At 38.1% G+C, this 12,301-nt stretch overlaps 1 protein-coding gene across 1 annotated transcript; it reads right to left on the minus strand.

Moving 5' to 3' along the window:
* Nucleotides 1-3,624: 3,624 nt before the first annotated feature.
* LOC126815946 (acyl-carrier-protein phosphodiesterase PptH) lies at nucleotides 3,625-10,421 on the minus strand. The gene is made up of 3 exons (XM_050542068.2): nucleotides 10,249-10,421; nucleotides 5,972-6,201; nucleotides 3,625-4,738 (listed from the first exon to the last, which is right to left on the minus strand). Exons 2-3 carry the CDS (start codon nucleotides 6,189-6,191, stop codon nucleotides 4,023-4,025), a joined length of 936 nt encoding a protein of 311 aa, XP_050398025.2. The 5' UTR covers nucleotides 6,192-6,201; nucleotides 10,249-10,421; the 3' UTR covers nucleotides 3,625-4,022.
* Nucleotides 10,422-12,301: the final 1,880 nt, after the last annotated feature.

The raw sequence follows: 12,301 nt of genomic DNA on the forward strand, positions 1-12,301 counted from the left end.
TTTCTCCTTTTCACTTTGAAAAGCCTATAGGGGGGGGGGGGGGGGCGGGCGATCGGATGGCCAAATGGTTAGCACATACGCATTGTATCATAAGGTCTGTTATTGAGTCAACTGGCGCGGTTTCACTTCCCCAGTTGTACGTGACAAGGGAGTAGGGTCGCCTGTCCGTCCTCGTGGGTTTTCTCCTGTTTCTTCCCACAGCTAAAGACCCCTACGCGCAAGAGAATTATTGAAATAAAAATTGAACCATGTTAGTCCCGAAATGACCTAGTTTGTGTTGTGTGGACGTTAAACCACATTTCTCTCTCTCCCTTTCTTTAGGCCTGAAATGTTATGTAAACTGTAAACTTTTATTAACATGACAAGACCATAATCAACTCTCAATGTCATCGGATATCTCCGATATTAAGTAGACATTAAGCTAGTATCTTCGCTTGCAATAAATTCATTTTGTATTATCTATTTTCGATCTATTATAGTAAAAATGGCCAGCTCTTTATCTAAATCTTATATAATGTATCTTTAAATACTAGTAAGTTACTATTAAGTTATTGGGATAGTTAATTTTGGACCTACATATATTAGCGATCAACACTTGCTAGTTGTCTCAGGCCCCTTACCTGATATATGGCACGAGATTGTGATTTCCCAGCATACCTTTCTTCAAAATGGCTATTTTTAAGTCTCCAGCGGCCATAGGCAAAAACTTTTAAAAGTTGCACAAAATTTGTTGTTTTGGTTGTTAATCAGCTTTGTTAGTTTTAGCCATTTTCAATGGCTTTTTTCTGTGTTACTCAAACTAAATTTCTCAGCTATTCATTAAAATGAAATGGGATTGAATGTCCTACTGTTCTGCTCCGACTGGGCTAATGAAGACGGGACAATTTAAATACAAAAATGAAATTTATGCATAGCTGTGTTTTGATTTTTCTGACCCATGTGTCTCATTTATTCAGAGCCAGTCATATTTATACTCTCAGAGCCAGTCATATATAAACTCTGGCTCAAGGTTAAATTCATCAGCAAGCTGACTTGTCCCCACGACTGATCTCATGCAGCAGGCGGACAAAATCCATTTAAAATTATAACCTAATATGGTTCTCATTTTCGTATATCTTTTTCCAGACATGATGATGTGAATTCAAATCAGGAATTTTTTTTTTTTTTTTCTCATTTACAGAGAATGACTATATGCTGTATGTATTAATCTGTTGTTTATAAGGTTACCCACCTAGAGCTGTATGGATCACTCTAATTTTAGCTGAAGTTCGACATCGTAATTTTTAAGCTGCAATATTTCAGAATGAACGACAAATATAGAATTTCAGACCAGGCCTATATGGCAGCCATTTTTATCATCTTAGATGCAACATTGAAAAAATGAAGGATAATTGATTTTGATGTATAAACAGGCCAGGAAATAACGGTTTTAGATGTACCTGACAAAATGTCAGACATTAATGAAATAGTAACTGACATTTTCAACTTAGTGCCGGACATGTATTGATAATATCAATAAAAAAGACAAGTCAGTGCCGGACAAAATGACAGGCACCAGAGGGGTTGACCGGGTTGTGCCTGACAAAGCCTGAATCTGTGCCTGACATTGTCTATGACAGGTACCTTATTTCCAGGCTTGTCTTTGAATATGAAGCTCGTTAGAATTTAATCTAGGGTGTTTGTTTTCATCATCTTAAATTAGGCTGGGGGGATTGGCTGAATGGTAAAATGCACGTGGTTTAGATCATTAGGTCTGTCATTCAGTTAACTCCCATCATTGTATATGGCAAGGAGATGACTCGTCTGTCCAAACTCGTGGGTTTTGTCCGGTTCCTCAAGTTTCCTCCCTCAGTCAAAGACCCCTACATGCAAACCCCATTTCTCTCTCTCTTTCACAAAATGATTTTGAACCTTGCTGCTTTAATTTAGTCTGTGATATTTCTGTTCAAACCAAAAGTCATATTATACTAAAATACAGAGGTCTTCAGCTACAAAATGAAATGAAATGGGGTTTAACGTCCTACTGTTCTGCTCCGACTGGGCTAATGAAGACGGCAGCTACAATTAGAGCAATGAATACAGCAGTCCTTTGATATTAAAAAGAAAGTCTTCAGCTTAAATTAGAGTGTTGAATTACAGTTCTTTGATAATAAAGTTGTTGAAATGACGTTTTAAATTTTAGGATGTTTTATAATGTTACTTATTTATCTAGTTCTCAGTTGGTGCCAAAGAGAAATATTTACGATGCATTATGAAAGATCTAAATCTGTCTATTGCAGGTCTTTTTTTTTGGCTTTAAATCTTATATAGGCCTAAACTATATTTTAAACATTTATTCTCATGACAAGCCTATTATCAACTCTCTAGACCATCAGAGATTTAAAGAAATTGCCATTTAATGATTTAATTTAAAAATGACGTTTTGAGGCTACGTCTCGATTAAGAAGTTCCATTGTTACGATAATAAACAATCCATGCCACATCTTGTCAAAACTTCAAATCGTGATAACTTGACTCAGAATAAAGTAACATGAATGAAATTTTAAATATATTAAAGTAGCTAAGTCCGTAACTTAATATCATCCAAAATCTTCAACATTGAAAACACGATTTTTTTTGTAATTTAAATCAGCATTGGTGTTGTGATCTTACCTGGAAAAGATGGGCTTCTGATATCCAATATTTAACACAAAATAAACATTTTACCATTGGTACACGAATCGTGTATCATAATGCGTTTCAGCGCCATTTGTAACAAGGTGCTCAAAGAATGAGGCTAGACATATTCCACAAGTCATGTCAAACGGTGATATCATATTCTTATTTGGAAAGCATGCGCAGTAAATAATATCGGCGTTGACTGGAATAACCAGACGCTAGAAACTGACTTGCGGTTTAGACTTCTGGCGTATTTCGCCGAACATAACTGATGACAATTCACAGTAAAACGGACACAACTGAATGTAAAACAGTTTATATAAATTCATATTACATTATTATATGTGTTGCGACCCATTTGTGCCAATTTCTAGGTCCAAAATATTAGCGATTTAGCTCCTTTAAGTTGTCATTATAGCAAGAGTGACCAGCTGTTTATCTAATCTTCGTTGATTATCATATGGCCGAATGGTGTGCATGTTGCATCATAAGGTCTGACATTGAGTCAACTGACATGGTTTCAGTTCCCCAATTGGACGTGACAAGGAGTAGGGTTATTTGTCCAACCTCGTGAGTTTTCTCTGGGTCCTCCATTTCCTCCCACTGCTAAAGATACCTATGCGCCAGCAAATTATTGAAATAAAATTGAACCATATGTTAGTCCCAAAATGACCTAGTTTGTGTGGAGTGGACATTAAACCCCATTTCTCTCTCCCTCGCTATCTATTATCGTAACAATGGCAGCAATGACAATCAAGGCTATACTGTTCTCCATACGGAAACAACTTCGCTCAGAATAAAGTAATATAAATGAAATTTTAAATATATTTATTGTTTGTTAACTATTTTTGAACTGTTATAGGAAGAATGGTCAGCTGTCTATATAAATCTTACATAATGCATCTGTAAGATATTATTATTAAACTGTAGTTATTAATGAAATGTGTTTGTTAAGGAGGCTGGAACTCGATTTTAAATATTTTATTGAAATTGATCGTCACTTTATGAATTATTATAACATATATAAATATAAATATATATATATATATATAGAAATAAAGCAAATTTCTCTTCATTTCTCATTTTTTTTTCTAGGGGGGTTCGATGGCCAAAAAGTTAGCATGTCCACGCTGTCATCGAGTCGACTGGTGTGGTTACATTTCCCTGGTTATACGTGACAAGGAGTAGGGGTGCCTGTCTAAAATTGTGGGATTTCTCCGGGTCCTCCAGTTTCCTCCTACTGCTAAAGACCCCAACACGCAAGCCAATTATTGAAATAAAATTGAGCCATGTGTTAGCCCTGACATGACTTAGTTTGAGTTGAGTGGATGTTAAACCCCAATTCTCTCTCTCTGGTTTTTTTTTTAAGCTGATGATGGCGGCCATATTAATTTTGGACCATTCCATTCATCTATTCCCCACATAAAACCTGCATCTCTCTCTTTTTTATATCCCAAACAATGTGATATATAATTAACTCCATCGATATTTCTATCTCTCTGTCGATGCTGATGGCCATACACATGTATAACTGGATTAATCTCCCTTATTTGTTTTTCGATTCGTTTGCACCCCGCATACATAGAAAAATTAAAGTTAACTTTTGAGTTTTCATTCTTTTTTACCGCCAGTCCTAATCTCTCGCACTCTGCATTAAGCTTTTCTTTCTCTTTCTCATTTGGTAGAATGAGATCCTGCCGAGGGACAAAATGGCTGAAAGATATCACAGGAGAATCCATTGTGGGAGGTATTTGTTTTGAATTATATTTCTCAAAATATTCTGATCGGGTTGACGGAAGTTTTGACCAAATACACAAATGATTGTCCATCCACATATCTCTAGCATTTTTATCGGATTCAGGATTTGTAGCTGTGATATATAGAGAATTGTCCGAATCGTCATCGGGTGTTGAGTACCAAGAAAAGAGAGGACACACCCACACAGAATCACTGTCTGTCACTTGTATCTTTTCTGGTCTTGTGCAGATGCCAATAGAATCACAAAGGGAGATAATTTCATGAAATTTGACAATAGAATCGGCAACTTCTTCTGGTCTTCGTATCCATAATTCATGGTTGCCTAGAACGAAAATTAAAAAGATGTATTTGGTTAGAATAAGTAAAACCTATTTTCGACCTACCATCATCCCTCAAATACAAACCTGAACATAAGGCGCCTGTCACAGACTTTAGCAGACACAAATTATGGCACACCGTATATATTTTGTCTAGCCTTGATTATATATGAAGAACGATCAAAGTCAATTTGTCAACGAACCCCAGTTAATGGCGCCATCTGGTAGCAAATTGGATAAGCTTTCTGTGGAACAATCAATTTCTGGTAAAAACAATCGGAGTCACATCGAACCAAGGCCCTTCTGAAATGGCCTACCGGACAAATAAGAGTCCATCATATTTATTTCACCTTCATTTTGCTGAAACGTGGAAGTCAGTTGTTGTACTGGTAATTATGATTCGTATTAAACATCATTTTGAAGTTGTAATTAAACCCACTCGTTGTTCTGTTCGCGGCAAGCATTCTCCTCCCTAAGTCTGTTTTGCCTTTTATGCGAAACGAAAAAAATGTGACTTAGATCGTTCTTCCCCTAGACTCTTCATATACATTGTTTGATAATTTGTGTCCACCCTTCTTCAACTACTGGTTCGCCGTGGGTTTTCTCTGGGTCATCCGGTTTCCTCCCACAGCTAAACACCCCTACGCGCAAGCAAATTATTGAAATAAAATTGAACCATGTGTTAGTCCCGAAATGACCAAGTTTGTGTTGAATGGATGTTAAACCTCTCTCCCTTTCTTTAGGCCTGAAATGTTATGTAAACTGTAAACTTTTATTAACATGACAAGACCATAATCAAATACATCAATATGAAATAATGTGCAGATTTTTGTGTTTCTGAATCAAAGATATTTCTTATAAACAGTGATTAAAGGCTCAATACCACTCTTGTTGTAACTGAATAATATGTCCCAATCTTTATTTTAGTCAACAAATTGTACTATTTTACAATATTCCAATTAATTGATGATACAAATTTCATCTTAACACTCCTAATTTAAAAAATTGGAAAAATTCAACTAAATGATTTGAAAAGCCTAACGTAAACCTTTTCAAATGTGACTTGGATTTAAAAATATTTTCGAAACCTCTGGACAAGTAAAATAGGATGTAATGGATAATTCACACAACAGGTAGGACACTTAAACATCTAGTACTTAGATAGAGATATTATTTATTTTCTGGAGCTTTCAAGCCAGCAAGAGTGTTATTGTCCCTTTAAATAACAGATAACCTACCACTGACATAAAAGACTTTGTAAAATGTTTTACTCAAATGTTGAAGGGTTTCTTTCAGTAAGCTCGTAAGATCTGTGACATCACCAGCTAGAATTAAAACATCTTCTCCATATCTGTCATGTGACCAACTATTCACATATTCGCGATTTTCTTTAAAATCAACATGGATATCCGATATTGCAAATATTCTCCTCATTTTACTGATCAGGCTTCGGGACATTATTTAATTTCTGGAAATAATAAAACACATCGTTATCTTTAAAGATACGTCCCCAGAAAAGTATTTATCGGGTGGTTATTTCCAATAAAAGTATAGCAATTTTGTTATATATGGTAAGTAGAGATATCCAATCTTACTAGAAAAATACTGGATTCCCTGAAAAAAACCATGGAGCGTATACAGGACAAAAATGTCAGGGTTCCCCTAATCGCCAGCCAGACGATTAGGAATTTCTGCACGCATGACGTCAAAGGTTGCACACAGAGATTGAGCGCTTGATGTACATGTTGATAAACTTTATGAAGAGTTAGACGTACAACACTTTCTGAGATAAAAATCACGGAAAAAGACGCGGGCAGTGGATAATCCTAGAATTTAATTAGGTTTCGATATTTGTAATTAATAGTCAGCGATTAAAGACAACATCGTCTTGTGTATGCAATGAATTTTCCTCAAACTTCGCACCCGTAAGTCACTTGACATAAACATGACCTCTTTTGATCGATTTTTTATAGCAAGAGTATTCCTTGACAATTAAAATGTTTTGAGAAGGATTTGAAGCAAATTTATGATAAATTAATTGGTTTGAATATGTTTTTAGGCCAAATTAACACAAGAACAGGCTTCAGTTACAAGAAAATTAGAGACCCATTTCTTATAACAGAACTGAAATGAAATGTAACGGCATTAAACGTCCCACTTTTCTGCAAAATGAAATTAAAATGAAATTAAATGGGTTTAACGTCCTACTGTTCTGCTCCTAAACTGGGCTAATGAAGACGGGCATACGCCATACAGTGTGCTATGGGGGAAATTTTGCCCGGGCAGCGGCGCTACGGCCTACTCTTATATCAAATTTCAACTGCCAAGGGATCTTTTACGTGCACGCCAATATGTACACGGGACCTCGGTTTTTCATCCCATCTCAACGACTAGATAGCTGTCCTTGTCAGGCCCTCCGTCCTGCATCACTGTCAAGGGGAAACCACGCCGGAAAATCTGGATGAACTTTCTCGGCCAATGCAGGGATCGAACACCCGACCTCCAGGCTAGCGAGCCAGCGCCTTACCCACTTAGCCGCGTGATCCCCCCCACTTTTCTGCACCTACTGGGCTAATGAAGATGACGGGCATATGTCAGTGTGCTATGAGAGAAATCTTGCCCGAACGGCGGCAGTACAATCTACTCTTGTATAGAATTCCAACTGTCAAGGGATCTTTTACTATACTTATGAAATGAAGTGAAATGAAATGGGGTTTAACATCCTACTTTTCTGCTCCTAACCTGGGCTAATGAAGACAGGCATACACCATACAGTGTGCTATGGGGTAAATTTTGCCTGGGCAGCGACGCTATGGCCTACTCTTATATCGAATTCCAACTGCCAAGGGATCTTTTACGTGCACGCCAATGTGTACACGGGACCTTGATTTTTCGTCCCATCCGATTGACTAAACAGCTGTCCTTGTCAGGCCCTTCATCCTGCATGACTGACAAGGGGAAACCACGCCGTAAAATCTGAAAAACTTTCTCGGCCAATGCAGGGATCGAACACCCGACCTCCAGGCTAGCGAGCCAGGGTCTTACCCACTTAGCCACGTGATCCCCCCCCCACCCCGTATACATATGAAGACAGGTTATAAGAGATGAATGGGAAGAGAAGTGTATGAACAGTTGTCTGAAACTGGGTTCAATCAAATCATCCAGTTTGAAAGAGTAATAGTAATTCTTTTTGTTTACTACTCGGGGGGGGGGGATGGCTGATTGGCTCTCATGTGCGTGTTGTATCATAAAGTCTATCATTGAGTCAACAGGCGTGGCGTCAATTCTCTGGTTGTACGTGACAAGGAGTATAGGGTCACCTGTCCATCCTCGTGGGTTTTCTCCGTGTCCTCCGGTTTCCTGCCACTGCTAAAGATGCCTACGCGCAAGCAAATTATGAAAATAAAATTTAACCATGTGTAAGTTCCAAAATGACCTAGTTTGTGTAGAGTGGACGTTAAACCACTGGTATCCCCAGAAAATTAATCAGTCTTAAAATACAGATGTGATGTCATCCTTTGATGTTGGCGTACCATTATTTCAACTAATCGTATAAGCAACTTGCCAATCGTACATTATTTATACTAGTGAAATATTGGACTCGCGTGACGTATTTCACTGTAAAAGCACTTGCGGAGTGTCTGTATTTTAAGTTATTTAATGGTTTCGAGCTTAAGACATTGCATAATTCTAAAAACACTCGGACCTACGGCCCTCTTGTTGTTACAATATATTACTTAAAGTAGCCAAGTCTCTAACTCAATATCATCCAAATTCTTCAACATTGAAAACACAAATTATTTGTCGATTTAAATCAACATTAATGTTGTGATCTTACCGGGAAAATATGGGCTTCTGATATCCAATATTCAAGATAAAATAAACATTTTACCATTGGTAGACGAATCATGTACCACAATGCTTTTCAGCGTCATTTGTAACAAGGGACTCGAAAAACGAGGCTAGGCATATTCCACAAGTCATGTCAAATGGTGACGTCATATTCTTATCTGGAGAGCATGCGCAATAAATACTATCGGTGAAGAATGGAATAACAAGACGCTAGAGATTGCCATTTGATCAATACTTCTTGCGGATTTCGCTGAATATAACTGATTAGAAATTACAGTAAAAACAGAAACGATTGAATGTAAATCAGTTTATATACATTCATATTACATTATTATATGCGTTGTGGCCCATTTGTGTCAATTTCTAGATCGCAACAATGGGCGACTTAGTTCTTTTATTGTCTTGCTCTCGACCATTAATTAACGATACATATATTATGCACGCCTTGATAACTGTTTGTGTCATTGTTTATTTATAGTAGGGAGCAGCGGTGACTCACTGGCTTGCTATCAGGGAAGTCTTGGATTCTCTCCCATGCACTGTTGGCCGAGAAACTTCCCAAGGATTTTTGGGCATGGGTGGGAGCAGAACAGACGATCTGGCAAGCAACAAAGCATAGTCGTTCGTGTAGGCCTACACAAGCATTGGCTGTTGGAATTCGATATAAGAATAGAGCGCTGCTGTCCCGGCAAAATCATACCACACTTATATTAATATCGGTATAACTGTCTTCATTAGCCCAGTCCAAGCAGAATAGAATTTTTAAGAGAGAGAGAGAGAAATGGGGTTTAACGTCCACTCGACACAAACTAGGTCATTCAGGGAGTAACACATGGTTTAATTTTTTATTTCCATAATCAACCTGTGCGTAGGGGTCTTTAGCAGTGGGAGGAAACCGGAGGACCCGAAGAAAACCCACGAGGTTGGACAGGCAACCCTACTTCTTGTCACGTACAACCAGGGATTCGAAACCACACCAGTTGACTCAATGACAGGCCTTATGATACAGCGCCCAAGTGCTAACTATTGGGCCATCCAACCCCCCTGATGTTAAATCTAAAGTAGCTAAGTCTCTTAACTCAGTATCATCCAACCAAAGTCTTCGACATTGACAACACCAATTATATGTCAATTTAAATCAACAATCAACATTGATGTTGTGATTTTTATTTACCGGGAAAAGATGGGCATACTGATCATCCAATATTTAAGACAAAATAAACATTTTACCATTGGTAAACAAATCTTGTATGGCATGACTCGAGTCATGTCAAACGTTGACGCAATATTCTTATCTTTACAGCATTCGCAATAAATACTATCGGTGTAGACTGGCATAACCAGACGCTAGAGTCTGAATCTGAAGGGTTACGTTGAAGCGACCAATTCTGGCTTTCATTCAACGGGAGATTGCCATTCGACTGAGTAGACTTCGCCATGGCATATTTCGACGAACATAACTGGTTAGAAATTACCGTAAAACAGAAACGATTTTAATGTAAATCAGTTTATATACATTCACATTACATTATTATATGCGTAGCGACCCATTTCATTTCCCAATCTGCTGTTTAATCACGTGAGTAATATATCAGGGTTGATTTCGGTGTTGCACCACAACACAAGCATTGAATTTTATACAGTGAAAAAATGAACAACTTACAATGGCCTGTGTTATAAAACTTCAGTTCTGTCTGAACTACATCAACATAACCGTTATTACTTGAACTTTCTCAAACTTATAAATACTAACTGACATCACCTCAACTGTAATCACCTGGCCCTCTTTCATAATATCCGTTAGAAGAGTTCACGAACTCGTTGTCAATGCCATGAATTGTGTTGTAAGGGAGACAAATCCAATTTTATAAGTGCATGGATGCAGACCACCAAACTTTTCCTAACGGGCGGGGGTTTAGCATGGAAAAACGTCTAGTAGTTTGGGTGGGACAAAAAACCGAGGCCTGTGTTCACGTTAGCGTGCGTGTGAAGGAACCCTTGGCAGTTGGAATTCAATGGAAAAACGTCTAGTCGTTTGGATGGGACAAAAAACCGAGGCCCGTGTTCGCGTTAGCGTGCGTGTGAAGGAACCCTTGGCAGTTGGAATTCAATGAAAGTGGGTGGAAACGCCCCTGTGTATGCACAATCTCATTCTTGAATGTCATTAGATAAGAGAACACGAGAAAAATAGAAATAGTCCGTACATTTCCTTGTTTTTATTCATTCTATACCTTATAAAAACATGGTAATGCACGGACTTTTTCTGTTTTTCTTTCGTGTTCTTATATCTAGTGGCAGTCAATTCTTTTTATGGATTGTCAGATATCCTCTCACAGTCTCACACAACAACTTTTGGTCTTGGAATGAATTATTAGTGAGCAGAAATTCGGCCGTAACTTCAGTCAGTTATACAGGAGGATAACTCGTGTTTTCCTTTGGCGTTCGTCATTTCCGATTCATGACACTTGTATTACTCATCTATCGTAGCAATGATCTCTGTGTTAAAATTATATTTGGAATGTGTTTAAACAGTTCTATCACATATGTGATAATGACTGGCACCAATATTGTCCTTTAAACCCTAGAAATGGTTCCACTACTGATGTCTTCCGTCTTGCTCCAGCCACAGTAGTGGACCGCCCTAAGGCCTGCCTTTGAGGAAGTTTTGTAGTCATTTGACTCCAAAAAAAGTTACTGGCCTATAACTTCCTTAATTTCCAATTACATTGACCCCAAACTGTACTATACATAGCTTAACATAAAATAAACCAATTCCCATTGAAATTGCATGATTTGATTAACCCCAACCGCTATGCGAAATTTCTGTTCATTCTAAAATGGACGCCGAACCAGCGGAACCCGAATCACGTGATTTCATGTCACTCGAAAATATATAAAAATTGTTCGGTAAGATAAAATTAAGATTTCAGTGTTCCACTCTTCACTGTAACATAATTACTTATTTCCATGCAAACCGCGATGATATGTAATTTGCTATTGAACCTAATTTTACTCGCGCAAAGCCTCGAATAGTGTATCGGATAAGACAGAACGCGGGTACAATATTTTACAGTGCCGGGCTGGGCCCACCTGTCCACCTGTTCATGGGCCTAAGAAGAAGAAAAAAGAAAAAAGAAAAAAAGAGAAAGAAAAAAGAAAAAAGAAAAAAAGAAAAGAGAAAGAAAGGAGAGGGGGAGGAAAAAAAAGAAAGAAGGAAGGAGAGGACAGTACAGGACAGGACACAGGACAGGAGAAAGAAAAGATAGGAAAAAAATGACTGACAAACAACACAAAAAAAGAAGTGTACTACAAGGAAAGAACTTTATGAGTTTGACCTCATTATACAGAGAACCGTGTAATTCATCTTTTAACCACTTTTGACACTAAAGAGAATTCTCAAATTCATCTAATGCTAGTGCTCTCATGTCATTCTGTTATCTAATTGTATCAGGAAATCAAAAATTTGCCTTCTTCTGCTTTGGTCTGAAATGCTTGGAAAATTTTCAAAATTTTCATGGGGGGAGACACCCCCCCCCCCCCAACCCCCCTCGGACGCTCGCGCGCCTTCGGCGCGTACTCGTGTGGGCCTTGGCCAATAACCTGACAGGTGGGCCTTCGGCGCACCAGTCCGGCAATGATATTGTAGCTAGTTAAACCCCATTTCTATTCATTTATTATTTACAATACGGGGTTAAAATGGCGAATAGGAGGAAAGG

Source organism: Patella vulgata, chromosome 3, assembly GCF_932274485.2.
Source record: "Patella vulgata chromosome 3, xgPatVulg1.2, whole genome shotgun sequence".
Lineage (NCBI taxonomy): Eukaryota > Metazoa > Mollusca > Gastropoda > Patellidae > Patella > Patella vulgata.